General features: G+C 36.5%; 1 protein-coding gene across 1 annotated transcript in view; it reads right to left on the bottom strand.

Moving 5' to 3' along the window:
* COL24A1 (collagen type XXIV alpha 1 chain) overlaps window positions 1-19,931 on the bottom strand; it is a 381,932-nt gene that overhangs the window by 7,840 nt on the left and 354,161 nt on the right. The window contains exons 54-57 of the mRNA XM_088022947.1: window positions 17,611-17,646; window positions 17,488-17,514; window positions 5,102-5,167; window positions 4,291-4,459 (exon numbers count right to left, since the gene is read on the bottom strand). Of these exons, the coding sequence (XP_087879073.1) occupies window positions 4,291-4,459; window positions 5,102-5,167; window positions 17,488-17,514; window positions 17,611-17,646 (298 nt within the window). The remainder of the gene's footprint in view (window positions 1-4,290; window positions 4,460-5,101; window positions 5,168-17,487; window positions 17,515-17,610; window positions 17,647-19,931) is intronic.

Here is a 19,931-nt window from a genome sequence, read left to right as displayed (position 1 = left end):
TGGTAAAATTACTATCATTACATTATGTCATCCATTACCCCTTCCCATTGCAGTCATCCACTTTCTTGGAAGATTTTAGCATTGGATGGCTATCACTTTCAGAAAATATATTTATGACCCAAGCCGTGATGATTTTAAATTCACATGGGTAGCACTTCCAACACCCTGGCCTCTCAGTTCCTTGAACTCTTCTGCCAGTGCTCTCTATCCTTCCACTGCTCCCCCTACTACCCCATTCACTTTAACCATTAACTTCCCAGGCCATATTCTAGCCTTTGTTATTACCTACAACTAGAATTCTGCCATAATTTCACCTCTTCTCTTTTAAGCTCATTCACTTTGGTGTCCTGATTCTAATAAATTCTTCCATTCCTTCAGGACCTAATATCCATTGATACTACCACTTTTTTCATCTCTCATCATATGTGAATCATATGTTCAATTCTCTTCCTACCCAAGTAAACCCCTAGTCCTTTACTATAATTACTTCCTTGGAGACTTCCTTAACATCCCTGCCCTGCCTCACTTCAACGTACTTGTCTTATAAAGTCCCAGTCTTATAGAAATCCAGTTTTGTGCCTAATCTGTGCTTGAACTCACGCAGCTAAATATGGCTAAAGAAAAATACAACCATGCAGGGGCACCTGGATGGCTCAGATGGTTAAGTGTCTGCCTTCGGCTCAAGTCATGATCCCAGGGTCCTGGGATTGAGCCCCACATTGGGCTCCCTGCTCCGCGGGGAGTCTGCTTCTCTCTCTCCCTCTGCCTCTCCCCCTGCTCATGCTCTCTCTCTCTCTCTCTGTAGCTCTGTGTCTCAAATGAATAAGTAAAATCTTAAAAGAAAAGAAAAGAAAAATACAGCCATGCTGACTGGACTCACTTTAAAATTCAAATGTTTGTAAGGCTGCCAGATAACGACACTATGTTTCCCTCTGTCACTCACCTAGCCAACTAGCTGAAACCTTTTCTTCTTCCCTCAACTTTATTATACCTATTCCTTCATCCTTATTCTTGACTGATAAGCTTTCAATTTCACTAAGACAACCAAAGCAATCTGAAAGGAACTTCTATAAGCTCCCACTGCTACAACTATTTACCTATCTGTATGTGCGCACATATATTCTGTCTTCCTTGTTACTCTTGTGAATAAACTGTGTTCCCATATAAGGCTTACCTTGTCTATTATACCTTCAGTTTCAAATTCTTCCTCTCTTATTTTTCTTTTGAGTATAATTCTGTTTGCTATTTCTGCCAGTTCTCATTCGTGGTGTTTTACCAACCAGTACTCCTTATTACCATTGATTATGTGCTGGGCACTCTATTTGAGAAATGATTTGTGGAAATAATTTGAGCCCTAGGAGGATATATTTTATAGAAGACTTTAGTTTCTGTCAGAATGGGGTAGGGGGTACGAGCAATCTGGAACCATCTTAGTCCAAGTTCAAAGCTTAAGATTCTGAGCTATCTTCATGATGTGAAGCTAGGTTACAATCTGTATGAATGTCTCTTTTCTTCCAGTTTATGTCTCCTCTTAGAACGGAGCCCTTTGAAAGCCTAAATCCCCACGCTTGGTGGACCACAGATTCCAACTTTTGACTCCTAGCCCCATGAAGCCACCAAAAGCAGTACTTAGTTTGTGAACACACTCAGGACAAAAGCAGCTCTAAATGTGTTCTGTTCATCTCTCTGCAGTCTTCAAAATGTTGGCTTGAAATGTTCTCACTATTTTGTTAGCTATTTGATGCTTTTAACTTAAAAAAACATTTTAAAAAATTTAGCCAGGCAATTTGAATTACCTGCTTCATTATTGGAAATGGATACTCTCTGGCTCTACAGTTTTCTCTTAAAATTGGATAAAGTTTTAACCACTACCATTCCTCTAAACTGCTCCTGTGAAGGTCATCACAGAACCTCATACTGCTAAATCCAGTAGCCTCTCTCAGTCTTAAGTTTACCCGACAGGGATCCAGTTGATCCCTTCCTCCTCAGGCAAACATTTTCTTCACTCCACATGCATCTAGTTTTCTTCCTATCAGGTATAGCTTCTTCTTAGTTTTCTTTGCTGGTTCCTTCTCATTTCACTGATTTCTAAACATTGAAGAGCCCTGAGGCATAGTGTTTAGACCTCTTCGCTTTTCTTTCTCCACCTACTCTTTAAGGAGTCTTAAGCAGTCATAGGGCATTGGATGCTATTTATATGCAAGTGAATTCATAATTTTTACCCCTAGCCAGGACCCCTCTTTTTAACAGCCACCTACCTCCTGGACATTCTTACTGATCCTTGACAGACATCTCAAATGAAATGTATCTAAAACTGAACTCCTGATCTTTTCTCTAAAACTTGCTTCTCCATCTCTATTACAGCAACCCCACACTTCCATCTGTTAGTCAAAAACGTTGTTAGAGTCATCCTCTATCCTTCTATTTCTTTCTTAACCCACATCCAATTATCAAAAACTGCTGGCTCTACTTTAAAGCATAACCAAAGACTCGATCATTTCTTATCACTTCCTCTGCTACCAACTCTAGTTCAACCCATCATCATCTCTTACCCGGATTTTTTCAATGGCCTTTTCAGTGGCTTCTTTTACACTTGTCTTCATTATATTTGCAATACATTAGCCAGAGTAATATTTTAAAAATCTAAGTCAAATCATATCATTTCTTTGCTGAAATACTTTTAATGGCTTCCCACCTTATTCAGAATAAAAGCTGGAGTCTTGAGAGTAGTCTATGAGATCCTATATAGTCTGTTTTTTTTTTTATATCTTTCTGACTTCATTTTCTACTACTTTCTTCTTACGTATTCTCTTCTCGTCACACTGGCCTTCTTGCTAATCCTAGAACACACTGAGGACACTCACTGCCAGGGCCTTTGCAGGTGTTCTTTCTGCCTGGAAAGCTCTTTCCCTAGATTTCCTGTAGCTTGTACCCTTACCGCCTTCTGATATTTCCCAACTGCCATGTTCTCAGACATGCCTTATCTAACCACTATATTTAAAACTAACCCCACTCCACTTTCTATCATATCCGATCCCTTCCCTGCCGTTTTGTGTTTCCCTATAGCATTTACTGTCTCCTAGGGATGAAAATACTTTTGGGCATTAAAACCTTTCTGCTACCTTGCAATCCATACCACTTAGCTATTTTTCCTACAAGGAAGGCAGACCTCGAATTAGATTTTAGTCATTTGTATGCCTTAAAATGTCTTTTTTTCCTTTCAATTCTATAGAATTGCAGTTCTATGCCTTCAAATATGGGAAAGAATCAAACTTAGAATTACTATAGGCAGTTGTAACTATAAATATCAGTTTAGTTTTTGTGGTAATCTAGGGCAAGAAATATCTATAGAAGTTAAGCATTTTATCAATATAAATAAAATGAATATTTTCATTGTACTTCTATTGGAAGTATGTATTTTTGGACAAAAATGGGTGTGTGTGTGTGTGTGTGTGTGTGTGTGTGTGTGTGTGTGTGTTATGTGGCATATATGTATTTAAGTTAAATAAAATATGGACTACTATTCACCCTACAGAAGGACATAACATGTTTTTTTTTTTTCAAATCAGCATATGTGTCACTGTGTTGGAAATAGAATTTTTAGTAAAAAATGGTAACTACTAATATTGATTGTACCACTGACCACAGACCCAATAGAAATTAAAGTTAAATGATGTATTGCAGCAGACAGGGTTCCCCTACTTATCATTAGATAATATAACTGTTCTACTTGCTTTAAAACTTTTCCTTGATGCTTCTACTCTAAATTCATTTTTGCACCTCTGGTTAATGGATTTGGGGTATCCCTGTAGGGACAAAAAATTCCAAGAATTAAATGATGCATTTAATTTCCATTTTGTGTAAAAACCATAATGTTAGGAGGTATGGTGGTAGGGACTCTATCATGTTTTTTCATGTTGCCACCTCTGGTGGACCTGACAGGTACTCCTGTTAACCCAAAGGTCAGTCCTTTCTATTTTAATTTTTAACATGAATGTGATATGTTCCGGGCACAAAGTGTAAGCAAGTGATAGAGTTCAGGTGGAATAGGAAAAACTGGGGATCAATAAGGCTTGCAGAAGACATTGTTAATGTGAACCCTCAGAAAAGGATACTCTGACTTCAGAGTTATGTCTCCCTCTAAGAGTATTTGTTTTTTGAAAACACTAAAATGCCTTTTACAAGGGTTTTATCAAAATGATTACGATTTGAAATGAATACACTGTAAATCTCAAACACACTGAAATGATGAAATTGGACATCAGAGTTTGAAAAAAACCAAGAACTTACCGTCTGATACTTTGTGTTCACAGTTAAGCAAATCTTTACAGATTCGTGCTGGGTTATCTCGTGTGCCAAGAGGATTCTTGATACTGTGCAGTAAATTGCTAAGGTAGTTCAGGGTTTTGAATATCTCTGCACTGTAGTCAATTAAAGTTACTTCGGTATTCTGGTAGCTCTGCCAAGTCATCATAGGGATCATATTAGCAAAAAAGCATAGAGTAGCCATTACCAGTATGTAATCCTCACAATCAACAAGGACCAAGGCAGAAGAAAAATGTATTCTTGTTGTACACAATGAGTTGGGAGTGGGGTGTAAAAAACAGTTTATATTTAAATATAGGCTTATGTGTATGTTTTATTAATCTTGATCCTAAATAAGAGATTAAATTCACTCTAAAGGCCTAGTTTTCAAGCTAACACGAAACTTAACAATTATTATGGCTACTGTAGTATAATGTTTTAAAGAAAATCATACATTGAATAGAGTTTGAATAAGAAAAATGAGTAACAATGATAGATCCCATTTTAAGAAATGGCTGGGCTTCATTTAACTATTTTCTTCTACAGTATCTAATTCCTTATTTAAAAAATTCCTTAAATATATTACATTTTTGTTTTAAATGTTTTCCTTAAAAAACATTCTATGCATATATTTGTTTATTAAAAAATGCTTACTTTGTCCTTAAAAATAGTTTCATTATGTTCAATCTGTTTTAAGTACAATCTTTGAGATAAAGCCACATTTTGGACTCTGAAAAAACTTTCTGTTTAATTTGTATACTGAGACTGCCAATGTAAATAAAGCCAGATATATTACCTCCAACTGTAGGGCAGTATGTGATTCAATCAAGGCTTGAATAGCAGCATTGATATCCATTTGTTTCTGGGTAAAACAAAACCATTTGAGATTAGCAGTAACATCAACACTGAGTACTCTAAAGTAAAGGCTGTAAATTCTGAAAGCAGTGCTATTAAAGTATACTAGACTTATTACCTGAAGGGGGTTTGTAACTCTTACGGTTAGACAGATCTTGCAAATTTTGCCTGGATATCTGAAAGGACAATATGCTGCCTTCATCCAAATCTCGAAAGTCTCCTAATTAAAACAGGACCAAAGTCTAGAGCCCTCAAATGAAAAACTATTTGTCACTGCTACATAAAAACGCATGCAAAAGTTACTCAAATGGAAGAAGAATGAAATATGACCCCCTCAGTTAATAAATTGTAAAGTGAAGAATAAATAACTGTAGTAATTTATAACAGTTACATTCTTGGAAGGAAAATATAATAAAATACTACTGTCCTGAGGTAGTCACCACATTCGTTTAATCTGATACTTTTGCGGTCTTAAAAACAATTTCTGAAGTTGGAAAATGCACCATTAGTACCAAAAGAAATAATACAGCATGAATCCAATCTCCTCCTGTATTTAATAAAAGATATTTTTAGAGAAAGGCTCAGCATAACCATTAGTAAAAGTCTTTTTGTATTTTATTTTTTAAAAAGCTTGGAAACTAAGAAGTATGAGTGGGGAGAAAGTTCTGTGAAATGGCATCTGTGTCAACAAATCAAGCAATCTAATTTCTTTCAGAATGACTGTGCTGCTAAGATATCTTTTTACTTGGAGGGCCATACAATAAAAACTGTTTTCAACAGATCTCTCATAACTCATGGCTAGTAATTTGAAAAACTATTTAAAATGATGGGACAATCAATAAAATGCACTCTTCCTTGCCTAAACATGTGGTTTTCATATTGGAAAATAATTGAATCATTCTGTATATATATATATATATATATATATATATGTATATATATATATATATATATACTGCCAAATACTGTGATACATATTGAGGCCAAAACAGTATGCTAAAAAGAAAACTTCCCTTGTGAAGCTGAAGTTTAAGGGAGAGAAAGGCACTAACCAAATCTTAAAACTACATACTTACAAATTGTGATATGTGCTAATGAAAGAAAAAAATGTGCTTGGACCCATGAAGAGATTAGGGGGTTTCAGTGAAATCTAGAGGAGAAGAGCTTTGGAAGGAGTAGGTCAGGGAGGGTTTCTTTGAAACAATGACATTTGATTTGAGATCTGAAGACTAAATAAGAATTGGGGTGGGGGGGGAAGCTTTCCAGACAGAGTAATAGCCTTGCACAAAAGCTATCAGATAGAGAAGAGTGGTCTATTCACAAAGCAGGAAGGGATCAGCCTTTCTGGTTCTATGAAGAATAATTCTGACCATCATTCCTGTGTGGATGAGCAGATTTTGTGCATGGGTCCCATAAAAATATTGACACTAAACATGGGCAACTGAATTAAGTACTAAATAGTAGTCAGTCACCTTTATATTTTCCAGTTGGTTTGTGAATAGAGCTTTGATCTTAGAAAACCTAGCATAAGCAGTTCCCAGACTCTTCAGTTCAAGACTTTTTGCACTTTTAGATATTATTAAGGGCCTTAAAAGAACTTTTATTCATGTGAGTTACAGCTTTTGATATTTACCACAGTGGAAATTAAAACAAATTTTAAGACTATTTGTGCTAACTGCTTTAAAATAACCCATACGTTAATACAAATATTTTAATGAAAAATAACTGTATTTTCCAAAACAGAAAAGTGTGGTAAGAATGGCAGTGTTTTACACGTTTGTACATATCTTTAATGTCTGGATTGATAGAGGATAGTTAGATTGTCATATTTATTTCAGTATTCAATCTGTTATGTTATTTTAGTTGAAATATATGAAGAAAATCTGGCCTTACAGAGATATACAGTTGGAAAAGGATTCTTTTATTTTTTGAAAAGATTTTATTTTTTTATTAGAGAGAGCATGCCCTGGCAAATAGAGGGAGGGGCAGAGGAGGAGGGAGAGGGACTAGCAGATACCACCCTGAGCATGGAGCCCAAGGTGGGCACATCCCACCACCCTGAGAGGAAATAGGATTATTTTAGTAGCCTTTTCAGATAATTGTGGATATTCTTCTTTGATACAACAGCAAAACTTGACAAATGATAGTTTAAGGGTTAGTTGAAATGTGAAATCTGAAATCAAGTCTGTGAACTTTTTATGCTTTTTGTATTAAAAACTATTGCTCTATCTTAAACTGTGAAAGACTCTTTCATGTATCCACGATTTTGTTAACATCGTGCATTGCTTATTTAGAAAATACTGATTTATGGAATTAGGCAGATCTTCCAAATACTGACACATTTCATTATTAATATCACACAATTACATTTGTTAACATCATCACCAATCTCACCAGAAAAATATAACAGGGAAGCTATCAAGCACAGTGGTAAATACAAGTTTTCCCGAATTTTTATTTTTGCTTGGCATCAACTTCTGTCAGTTCTCTTGAAATGACAGGCTCACTTAAATCATGTTTAAGGAAATATCTGCCAAATACTCATGTCTGTATAACACTGTCAAGTAAATATGGTGTTCTATGAAAAGAGCAGCTAGTTCAGTTTGAGGCAAACATTATACTTCAGTATGCAGCAGAAGCGTTCTTCTATATGTTATTCTATTTCATCACACAGATTATTAAAAAGCTATATACTCAAGACCGGAGTATTTAGGAGACAGAAAAAACTGGAGTAATGACCTCTCAGAACTGCCTCTCCTATAAAAGCAATGAGAAAACTGGAAAAAATGTCAGAATGAAGATTTTCCAGGATTATAGAAATTAACAAAATGCTTGCAGCAATGTGGGGAGCATTTACTTAAGAAAAATAATCTCGTTAAGGGCAGTGAGCTTCATGTAACTTTAATTTGCCCCATTCCCATGTCTTCCTTCCTTTCTTTCTTTTTTCCCCCCATGTCCTCCTTTTCAGTTCTGTAGTAGCTAAAAAATAACACCACATAATTACAGTAAAAACAAGAAGCCTAAAAGCCATGAGGGGGGGCGTGCAGAATGGTGTTGGAGTTGCTTCCAAGAGTCATTTCCCGTGAATTATCATTATCTGACCTGTTTGGTGGTCCCCTGGAAGACACTACTAGCAAAGCTGTCTTTATTTTACTTGACTCATAGCTCATAGCTCACCCAATGCAAAACACCTTTTCTCTGGGAGCATTTTTCAAAAACATTTACAGGGAATTGTTTAACTCTGTGTCCACAAAGACTCTGAAAAGCTTTGACATATTTCTGGAAATCTAGAAGTCCATGTGCATATGTAAGGTTGTGCACATTCTTAGAAAATATCTGAGACGACCCTAAGTTCTCTCCTCTGGCTTCCAGTCTCTGTGAAATCAGGAAGTTAAAGCTAAGGTATAGTTTTCAGTTGGCTGGCTGAGCAATGAAGGGGTGCCGCAACATACACAGAGACATTTGGTAAAAACTGGATTTACTGGTTCTTCCATTTAAGGAAATCTCTTTCCAATTGTTAGCTGGCCATTAAGCTAATTGAATAGACTTTAGTGGTCACACATGTCAAAGAACACAGACTTTATAATATTCAGAAAAGTCACTAAACAAACAACAACAAATAGCAACAAAAATAAAGCCGGGGCCAGGGGGAGCAATTTTATTTCTAGAAATGCCACATTACATTATTTACAATGCACAGTTTTCAACAAAACAACAACAAAAGACATGCAAATAAACATTAAAGTATAGCCCATAAGCAAACAAAAATGTAGTCAATCGATAGAAACTGCTCCTGAGGGAGCCCAGATGCTGTATTTTGTAGACAAAGATATTTATTAGCATTTTAGATATGTTCAGAAAACTAAAGGAAACCATGTATATAGAACTAAAGGAAAATATGAAAAAGATATCTTATAAGTAAAGAATATTAATTGCAAAAAAAAAAAAAAAGAAATTATGGAAAAGAACCAAAGAGAAATTCTGCAGTTGGAAGGTACAAAAAAATGAAATGAAAATTTACTAGACAGGCTCAACAGTAGATTTCAGTAACAGAAGAATCAGTGAACCTGAAGACAGGTTTATTGAGATTTTCCAGTCAGAAGAGTATACAGATAAAAGAGTGAAAAAAATGAGCAGAGGCTCTGAAACTTATGGAACACCAACAAGAATAGTAACATATGCATAATGGGAGTCTCAGAAAGGGAGAAGAGAGAAAAAGGGGCAGAAAGAATATTTCAATAATGGCTGTAAGACAGTGATGAAAGAAATTAAACAAGAAGACACAAACAAAAGGAAAGATATCCCATGCTTGGATTAAAAGAATTAATATTGTTAAAACGTCCATACTACCCAAAGCAATCTACAGAGTCATGCAATCCCTTATCAAAATTCCAATGGCACTTTTCACAGAAATAGAACAAACAATTCTAAAATTTTTATGGAATCCCAAAAGACCTTGAATACCCAAAGCAATTTTGAGAAAGAAGAACAGAGCTGGAGGTAGCATGCTCCCTAATTTCAAACTAGATTAAAATCTATAGTAATCAAAACAGTATGGTATTGGCATTAAAGCTGACACCTAGACCAATGGAACAGAATAGAGAACCCAGAAATAAATCCATGCTTATGTGGCCAATTAATTTACAAGAAGGGAGCCAAAAATATACAATGGGGAAGAGGCAGTCTCTTCAATAAATGGTATTGGGAAAACAGGACAGCCACATGCGACAGGATGAAACTGGATCACTACCTTACCCATACACAAACATTAACTCAAAATGGATAAAGACTTGAAAAAAACACAGGTGGTAAGCTCCTCGATATCAGTTTTGGTGATAATTTTTTTTTGGATTTGACAACAAATGAAGCTGGTCCATTCCCTTACACCATACACAAAGATAAACTCAAAATGGATGAAAGACCTCAATGTGAGACAGGAATCCATCAAAATCCTAGAGGAGAACATAGGTAGTTACCTCTTCGACAACGGCCACAGTAATTTCTTTCAAGACATGTCTCCAAAGGCAAGGGAAACAAAAGCAAAAATGAACTTTTGACTTCATCAAGATAAAAACTTCTGCACAGCAAAGGAAACAGTCAACAAAACTAAGAGGCAGCCCACAGAATGGGAGAAGATATTTGCAAATGACATTACCAGATAAAGGGCTGATATCCAAGATCTATAAAGAACTTCTCAAACTCAACACTCAAAAAGCTAATAAGCCAGTCAAAAAATGGACAGAAGACATGAACAGACACTTTTCAAAAGAAGACATACAAATGGCTAACAGACACATGAGAAAATGCTCAACATCTCTAGCCATCAGGGAAATACAAATCAAAACCACAATGAGATACCACCTTACACCAGTTAGAATGGTAAAAATTAACAAAACAGGAAACAACAAATGTTGGCGAGGATGTGGAGAAAGGGGAACCCTCTTATACTGTTGGTGGAATGCAAGCTGGTACAGCCACTCTGGAAAACAGTATGGAGGTTCCTCAAGATGTTAAGAATAGAGCTACCCTGCAATCCAGCAATTGCACTACTGGGTATTTACCCCAAAGATACAGATGTAGTGAAAAGAAGGGGCAGGTTCACCCCAATATTCATAGCTGCAATGTCTGCAATAACCAAACTGTGGAAGGAGCCGAGATGCCCTCCAACAGATGAATGGATAAAGAAGATGTGGTACGTATACACAATGGAATATTATTCAGCCATCAGAAACGATGCATACCCACCATTTGCATCGACATGGATGGAACTGGAGGGGATTATGTTAAGTGAAGTAAGTCAAGCAGAGGAAGACAATTATCATATGGTTTCATTCATATGTGGAACATAAGCAATAACACGAGGACCATAGGGGAAAGAAGGGAAATCCAAAGGGGGGAAATCAGAGAGGGAGATGAACCATGAGAGACTATGGCCCCTGAAAAACAATCTGGGGGTTTCAGAGGGGAGGGGATTGGGGGGTAACAGGGTAATAGGTATTGAGGAGGGCACTTGCTGTGATGAACACTGCATGTTATACTTAACTAATGAATCACTGAACACTACATCAAAAATTAATTATGTGCTATACAGTGGTTAACTGAACATAATAAAAAAATAAAGTATAGTTGAAGTCCAAAAAAAAAATAAAGAGTACTGCTAAACATAGCTATAGAGGTAAATATAAAAGAGAATATAGATTCTAAATAGTCAAAATAATCCTGAAAAAGAATAAAAGAGTTGAAATCCTCACACTTCAATTTCAAAATTTACTACAAAGCTACAGTAATCAAAACAGTGGTACTATCATAAAGATAGACATAGACCAATTGACTAGAATAGAATCCAGGAGTAGACCTTCACACATACAGTCAAATGATTTTTGACCAAGGTGTCAATACCCTTCAATTGGGAAAGAACAGTCTTCAACAAATAGTGCTGGAAAAATTTGATATTCACATACAAGAGAATGAAGTTAGACCCTTACCTCACATCATATATAAAAATAAACTCAAAATAAATAAAAGACTTAAATAAAGGACTAAACCTATAAACCTCTTAGAAAAAATAGGGGAAAAACTTCATTACATTGGATTTGGCAATGGTTTCTTGGATATGACAGTAAAAGCAAGGCAAGAAAATACAGACAAATTGGACTACATCAGAATTAAAAACCGCAAAGGACACTATCAACAGAGTGAAAAGGCAACCCATGGAATGGAAGGAAATATTTGTGTCATATACTGGATAAGGAATTAATATCCACAATATATAAAGAACTCCTACAACCTAACAACAACAAAGAAGCAACCCAAGTCAAAAATGGGCAAAGGACTTGAATAGACATTTTCCAAAGAATACATATAACTCAATGAGCACATGAAAAGATGTTCAACCTCACTAATCATTAGGGAAATGCAAATCAAAACCACAAGTAGATACCACTTCACACCCATTAGGATGGGTGTTATAAAAAACAAACAAACAAACAAACTAGAATATATAAAGCGTTGGCAAGGATGTGGAGATATTCGAACCCTGTGCAATGCTGGTGGGAATGTGTTAGGGTGCAGCTGCTATAAAAAAACAGTAAAGCAGTACCTCAAAAAATTAAACACAGAATTACTATACGATCCAGCAATGCCACTTCTGGGTATGTACCAAAATGAATTGAAAGGAAAGACTCAAACAAATACCTGTACACCTATGTTCATAGCAGCATTATTCACAGTAATCTTTTAAAAGATGGAAGCAACTCAAATGTCCACCTGGATAAACCAGTTGTATATATACAGACAATGGAATATTATTCAGCCTGTAAAAGGAAAGAAATTCTGACACACGCTACAATGCAGATGAATCTTGAAGATATTATGCTAAGTGAAATAAGCCAGTCATAAAAGGTAAAATACTGTATGACTGTCACTTACATGATGTTCCTAGAGTAGTCAAATTAATAGAGACAGAAAGTAGAATGGTAGTTGCCAGATGCTGAGGAAGGAGGAATGGGGGAATTATTATTTAATGGGTACAGAGCTTCAGTTTTGAAAGAGCAAAAAAGTTCTGGCGATGGATAGTGGAGATGGTTGCACAACACGTGAAGGTACTTAATGCTACTGAACGGTACACTTAAAATGGTTAAAATGATAAATTTATGTTATGTATATTTTACCAAAATTAACAACAATAATAAATAAATAAATAAATATGCTCATTATCCCTTACACTTAACCATCCCACTGCTGGGAATTAGTCCTATGGATATTCTGCAAAATGATAAGCATAGGGGCTGGACAGTTGTACTGTTTGTATTAGTAAAAGATTAGAAACAACTTAAACATCCACCAACAGAGGACTTACATCACTATTCTTAAGTAAAATGACTATTTTTTTATTTTCTGTGAATGGGGGGCAGTGAAGAACACAATGGCTTTTAGTAGATTAATAGTGTAGAGTATGTTTCTTAATGCATAGTAAGGTACCAGCAATTTTAGATGTTAACTCAATGAAAAAGGCTTTTATTCCTCCCTCCCAATAGGCATTAGAAAGAAAAGAAATGTCGTAACGCTTAGTCACTCATAAATTTTCTTGGCAGTACACATATTTGTATAATTCCCAACGTAGTCCCAAAGCCTAGCTCATGCCTGGCACATAGTAGGCATTCAATTTGTTGAAATTATTAATGTTTTCCCAAGGATAGTCTTTAGTGAGGGCAGGCTCAGAGAGACTATTAAGAGGATTTGCTGGGGGAAGACGTTCAGTAAATCTAAGTGCCCATCTGAGTGTAAAACTCTCATTAGGTGCAGTGAAGGAATCCGAAAGCAGGAGCTCCCTCCATGTGCTCTTGTTAGAGAGAACACGTTCTCAAATGAAAATCACTTAAAGTTTATAAACATGAACATAAAATAGAATATAGGGAATAAGAAGTAATCAGATTGTTGGCACTAATGAGGGAAATTAGGATTCATTATACCTCGGGAGAATGAAATCTTCATAATTCTTCCCCAACTTATTTGAATAAAATGTAGATCTAGTCTAAGCACTCTAGTATTTTGAGGAACAGTGTTATTTTTAAGGTTTCTGAAGTCTTAAGATCACTGCATAGGGTAAACACTGATGGGATAAGAACTGATTTCAGGTCATACCCTTCTCCACAGTGGAAGTAACCGCTTGTCCTAAGGAACCAGGACTATACCAGCAGCTGCAACCTCTATATTCACCAATCCAGGTTTCACAGTTGACCCACTGATTGGAGTAAATCAGCTGAATACTCCTTATCTCATTTAATTATTTTTAATGATTACTGTTTCCACCCCCTACTCTTTAACACACATACTCATCTTGTTCTTCCCTGCTCCCCATCAATCATTTTTGGTTAACTTTGACAGCCTGTTGTAGATTTGTTAGTTTCTAAATATTTTACCATGTGCACTGAGGTCTGGCCATCACTGTGATAATATCCTCAAACCCAAAAGCACCATCAATATATATTCCTTTTCCTGAAACACTTTTTAGCTATTCTTCTTTAGGAACTTGGGCACAATACTTTACTTCCATAGGTCTTAAGAAAAGGGAGTTAAACTGGATTCAAGGTTTTCAAACTTATCTTGACCCATAGCAAGAAATATATTTTTACTTCATGATAAGGTTCACCTAAAAATACATACATTTAACTGAAAAGTTTTACAAAACCATATTTATTCTTGCTAGGGCTGATATACCGATTTTTTTTTTTGCTTTTTCTATTGAAATAAAACTCACATAACATAAAATCCACCATTTTAACCATTTTTTAAAGTGTACAATTCAGTTGCTTTTAGTAATTCACTATGTTGTGTAGCCATTACCACTACTTAATTTTGGAATATTTCCATCACCTCTAAAAGAAACCTTGTACCCATCAAGCAGTCACTCCCTGTATTTTTTTCTCTTTCATTTAATTTCATTTTGAAAGAATTTTGAATAAGACTCACTAAACTGTTCCAATCCATGAGCATGGAATGTTTTTCCATCTCTTTGTGTCTTCCTCAATTTCTTTCATAAGTGTTCTGTAGTTTCTAGAGCATAGATCCTTTACCTCTTTGGTTAGGTTTATTCCTATGTATCTTATGGTTTCTGGAGCTGTTGTAAATGGAATTGATACCTTAATTTCTCTTTCTTCAGTTACACTGTTAGTGTACAGAAATGCAACTGATTTCTGTCCATTGATTTTGTATCCTGCCACGTTGCTGAACTGCTGTATGAGTTCTAATAACTTGGGGGTGGAGTCTTTTGGGTTTTCCACATAAAGTATCATGTCATCTGTGAAGAGAGAGTTTGACTTCTTCTTTGCCAATGTGGACGCCTTTTATTTCTTTTTGTTGTCTAATTGCTGAGGCTAGGACTTCTAGTACTATGTTGAACAATGATGGTTAGAGTGGGCATCCTTGTCATGTTCCTGACTTTAAGAGAAAAGCTCTCAGTTCTCCCCCATTGAGAATGATATCCGTGTGGGCTTTTCATAGATGGCTTTTATGATGTCGAGGTATGTTCCCTCTATCCCTGTACTTCGAAGAGTTTTTTTTTTTCGAAGAGTTTTAATGAGGAAAGGATGTTGTATTATTTTGTCAAATGCTTTTTTAAGAAAAAAGAGTCACTAATGAGTCACAAGTCAGTCTCAAATAATTGCTAAATAAATTACTAAGAGAACGTTTATCTCTAATTCTATGATCCTATTCCATTCTGGACATTATTTCCCTCCAAGTGAAATATTCTTTCTTGGAGGATTCCCACTGAAATTTTCCAAGAGATGCAACTTGCTTTTTGGACTCATTTATTCATTCATTCAACACTTATTAAAAGCTTGGATGGAAAAGAAATTAAAAAAATAGTTTCCACCTTTAGAGAGTTCACAATCTCATAATAGAAAGAGACTAGCATGAAAATGATTGAGTATCAATACGAAGGAGAAGTTCTACCTTGCAGTGTGATGAGAAGGAATTAGGAAGAATTTCAAAGAAGCTATGATCATAAGTTGACCTTAGAAAAAATATATAGGTATTTTCTCATTGACATTTAGACTCCTTCTCAGGGTTACACTGCTGCTTTCCTACCATGGCCTGTGCAAATCCCAGAAGGATAATATAAGGAAACTAGCTTTCATACTGACCAAGAGGAAGGAAGACAAAAAGGAAAGAGAGGAAGAAAAGAAGGAAATAAAGAAACTAAAATTTATCAAGTATCTACAATGTGACAAGCACACATATTTTCTTATTTAATTCTCCTAATAATTCCTCAAAGTATATACTCTTATCCACATTTTGTTCAGAGCAAAAATCTCTCATACTACTTCATTTTGGCTGTATAGGAACACATACAAACATTTTTCAAGTGAGACAGGGCTATGGTGCTACAAAGTTTGGTATTTCAATGTGAAAACTTCCACTAAACACCTCTAATTTGCCAGTGATCTTTTAGGACTTATATCAAAGTCATTATAAAATGCGAAGAAAACTGATGAAGGTATTTGTAACCCATGCTTTGTAGAGAGCTAGGGGGGAAGAGGACCAGAAGTAGAGAATACTTTAAGATTAAAGACAGGCATTCGTACTGATGCTCATGCCAGGGAAGGTTTCAATCTCCCAGTCAGATGGCCAGAAACGGGGAGTAATTTTTTAAAAGTCATGGAGAATGAACCTCGTGTTTCCAAGGATATAATCTTCCTGTGGCATCCTGCTTGAAAGTTATTCTTTGCCCTGATGAAAAGCTGAAAGGAATGAAGCATTTCTCGCCTGCTGAGAATAGACCACAGTGATCCACCAGCTAGAACTGTCAGAGATCCAAACGATACTAGAGCAGCATGTAGAAGTAAGTAAGGCCAGAAAGCATAGGACTAGGCCTTGTTTAGGATAATATAGACAATGGTGGATCTTTTTTAGGCAGGAAATCTGAACAGGGAACATTGTAGACCAGGCTGCTGTAAGAGTGGGTCAGGGGTGAAGGTTGGGGATGGAAGGAGACCTCTTGCAGGAAGAAGGAAGACAAATAGATTATTGAGTATGAGAGTGAATGCAAAGCATGTGGGGAACCAAACTGGGAACTTTAGAGTCCAGGAGATAACAGCTGAGAATGAGGCAACAGAAGCATTGCTTCAAAGATAAGGGTAGAAAAAAAATAAAAAAGATAAGGGTAGAGAGCTCTGGGTTGTCATAGATAACAAGCAAATACAGAAGTTGGAGGCCTTCTACAGCCACCAGCAACTGAGAAGGATTCATGTAAAGCCTAAGAAGTGGGTTACTGTTTGGCAGAAAAAGAACATTTAAAAAAGGAGAGCCAGAACTCAGAAGTAGGGAGAAATGGAAGGAGTTAGTATTTTTTTGAGCACCTATTATGTCAGGCATTGTGCTGTGTGTTTTACTTCTTATTTAAAACTCATGGGACACCTGCATGCTTCAGTTGGCTGAGCGTCCAACTCTTGATTTTAGCTCAGGTCATGATCCCAGGGTCATGGGATTGAGCCCCGGGTTGGGGTCCCCACCTCAGTGGGGAGTCTGCTTAAGATTCTCTGTCTCCTTCTGCCCCCCACCACTCTCTCTCTCTCAAATAAACAAATCTTAAAAAAGTAAAATAAAACTCAAATCCACCCAAGAAAGTAAGAGACCATTCCCATTTTATAGACAAAAAGTCTGGGGTTTAGATTTTGTTATTGTAGTTGGGAAGACACTATATCAGATTAGCAAAAAGAACAGAGGTAGGGAGAAGAAACACCTTTTAACAGGGAATTAGAAGAAGCTTTAAAAAGCTTTAATGTAATATGCTAAGATAAAGTAAACAAAACCAAGAAAACTTACCCTTGGGCCCGGTGCTCCAGGTGGACCCTATAACATAACAAATTTTAATTTTGCAGTAGAGATCTCAAACCAGGCAAGCATATAAGCATCAATGTAAACAGATATAAATGTAAATAAACTCACTGGAGGCCCTGGTTGACCTTTTGGCCCTTGGGGACCCTAGAAAAATGGAGACAAAGCACAATATGTATATCTTATGCTTTCAGTTTGGTATAAACAAGACAACTAAGATTCAACCTCTACCACTGCCTTTCCTGTGAGGCAGGTCATAAGATTCAAAGTTGTTTAACTATATTGAAGTTATATGGTCTTTTTACTCAACTTTCACACACATTCATGAACAAGCTGGATATTTACTTTCATGTTTTATTAATATTACTAGAAACTGAATTTATTCATTTTAATAAACAATTATAAATGTAACATTTAAAAAAGTTAATATTGCTTAAGTATGTTTTTCCTGTTATTTCTATCTACCATCCACCTTATCAGCAAAGATGGAAACTTTAGTGTTCTTAGACACCTCCTTTTCCATCAACATCCACCTATAATTTGGCTACCTACTACTATTGAATTGACCTCCAAATCTCTCCAAAATACTACTTCTCCGTCTTCACAGCAACTGTCTTAGTTTAGTGTTAATCATGTGCTATACACCGAACGTTTGTGTCCCCCACCCCCCGCCAGATTAACATATTAAAGGCTTAATCTCCAGTGTGATGGCATTTAGAGGTGGGGTTTGTGGGAGGTAATTAGATCACATGGAGCCCTTATAAATGGTAGAGACCTTCTAAGAAGAGGCACAAGAAAAATGATCTTTCTACCATATGAGGATACAGCAAGAAGGCAGCTGTCTGCAAACCAGGAAGAAGATCCTCACTTGACACTGAACCTACAGCACCTTGATCTTAGACTTCAGAGCCTCTAAACTAAGAGAAATAATGTTTGCTGCTTAAGCCATCCAGTCTATGGCAATTTGTCTATAACAAATTATAGCCCTAGCCAAGACATCACATTTTGCTTGGACTCCTAATCTGACGTCCTGACTTTATTCTCTCTACCATGCTAACTATATTTTACTTATAAAATGGAAATCTAATCAGGTCATTATTTAGTTAAGATTATTCAATGGCTCTTTATTGTCTAGAAGATAAGTTATAAACTTCCTAACAGTGGTAGCTACTATTTATTGAGAACTTACTACATACCAAGTCGTGTGCTCACTTTTTGAGAACTAACTATATGCCAAGCTGTGTGCTATATTTCAGTTAAGAGAATGGCAACCAGCAAATACCAGACAGAGCTAGGATTAAAATTGAAGTCAACTGAATAAAAATGTATATATTCTTAATCAATGTACACCACTGCCTCCTCTTCAAAATATGGGCCTCACCTCTACTTACTCTCCCCAACACACCTACACTCCATCCATAACCAACTACTTGTAGATCTCTGAATCTTCAAAGTTCTTTCACACATGCTTGCTTTTGCATGTGCTATTTCCTTGACCAGGAATGCTCTTCCTTACTTTCTTTATCTGTTTAACTCTAATTCCTCTTCCAGTATGTCTTTAAAACTCTATATTCACCTTGCTCACCCTTCCCTGGCCACCTTTCTCCTGTTCACCCAATCACTTCTGCATTCCCTAGTACATAACACAGTGGAAAATCCCTAGGAACCCTTAAGAGTGTCTTAGTCACCTTTTCATTTTCTGGAACAAGAATAGTGACTACTTTGTAGCAGGTATTTGAAAATTGTTATCGAATGAATGGATATTGTTAAAATTAACTAGTATTAATTTAGAAATTAGAATAATTAAAATGTGTATAGTAAAATGTGAAAAGTTATGTTGACATTTTTCAAAATGAAACAACAGTAATTGGGGCGCCTGGGTGACTCAGTCATTAAGCGTCTGCCTTTGGCTCAGGTCATGATCCCAGGGTCCTGGGATCCAGCCCCACATTGGACTCGCTGCTCAGTGGGAAGCCTGCTTCTCCCTCTCCCACCCCCCTGCTTGTGTTCCCTCTCTCGCTGTCTCTTTCTCTGTCAAAAAAATCTTAAAAAAAAAAAAAGAACAGTATTCACTGTTAAGAATGTCTGCTCAAACTATGGACTCTGAGAAACAAACTGAGGGTTCTAGAGGGGAGGGTGGTGGGGGATGGGTTAGCCTGGTGATGGGTATTAAAGAGGGCATGTACTGCATGGAGCACTGGGTGTTATACACAAACAATGAATCAGGGAACACTACATCAAAAACTAATGATGTAATGTATGGTGATTAACATACTATAATAATAAAAAAAATGTCTGCTCAAGGGGAGCCTGGGTGGCTCAGTCAGTTAAGCATCTGACTTTGGCTCAGGTCGTGGTCTCAGGGTAATGGGATCCAGCTCCACATCCAGGTCCCTGATCAGTGGGGAATCTGCTTGTCTTTCTCCCTCTGC

This window comes from Eumetopias jubatus, unplaced genomic scaffold (genome assembly GCF_037043125.1).
Source record: "Eumetopias jubatus isolate StellerSeaLion01/CBP00866 unplaced genomic scaffold, mEumJub1_p1.0 scaffold_4, whole genome shotgun sequence".
In the NCBI taxonomy this organism is placed as follows: domain Eukaryota; kingdom Metazoa; phylum Chordata; class Mammalia; order Carnivora; family Otariidae; genus Eumetopias; species Eumetopias jubatus.
Note: the sequence above shows the minus strand (reverse complement) of the source record. Positions and strands in the feature narration are given on the sequence as shown.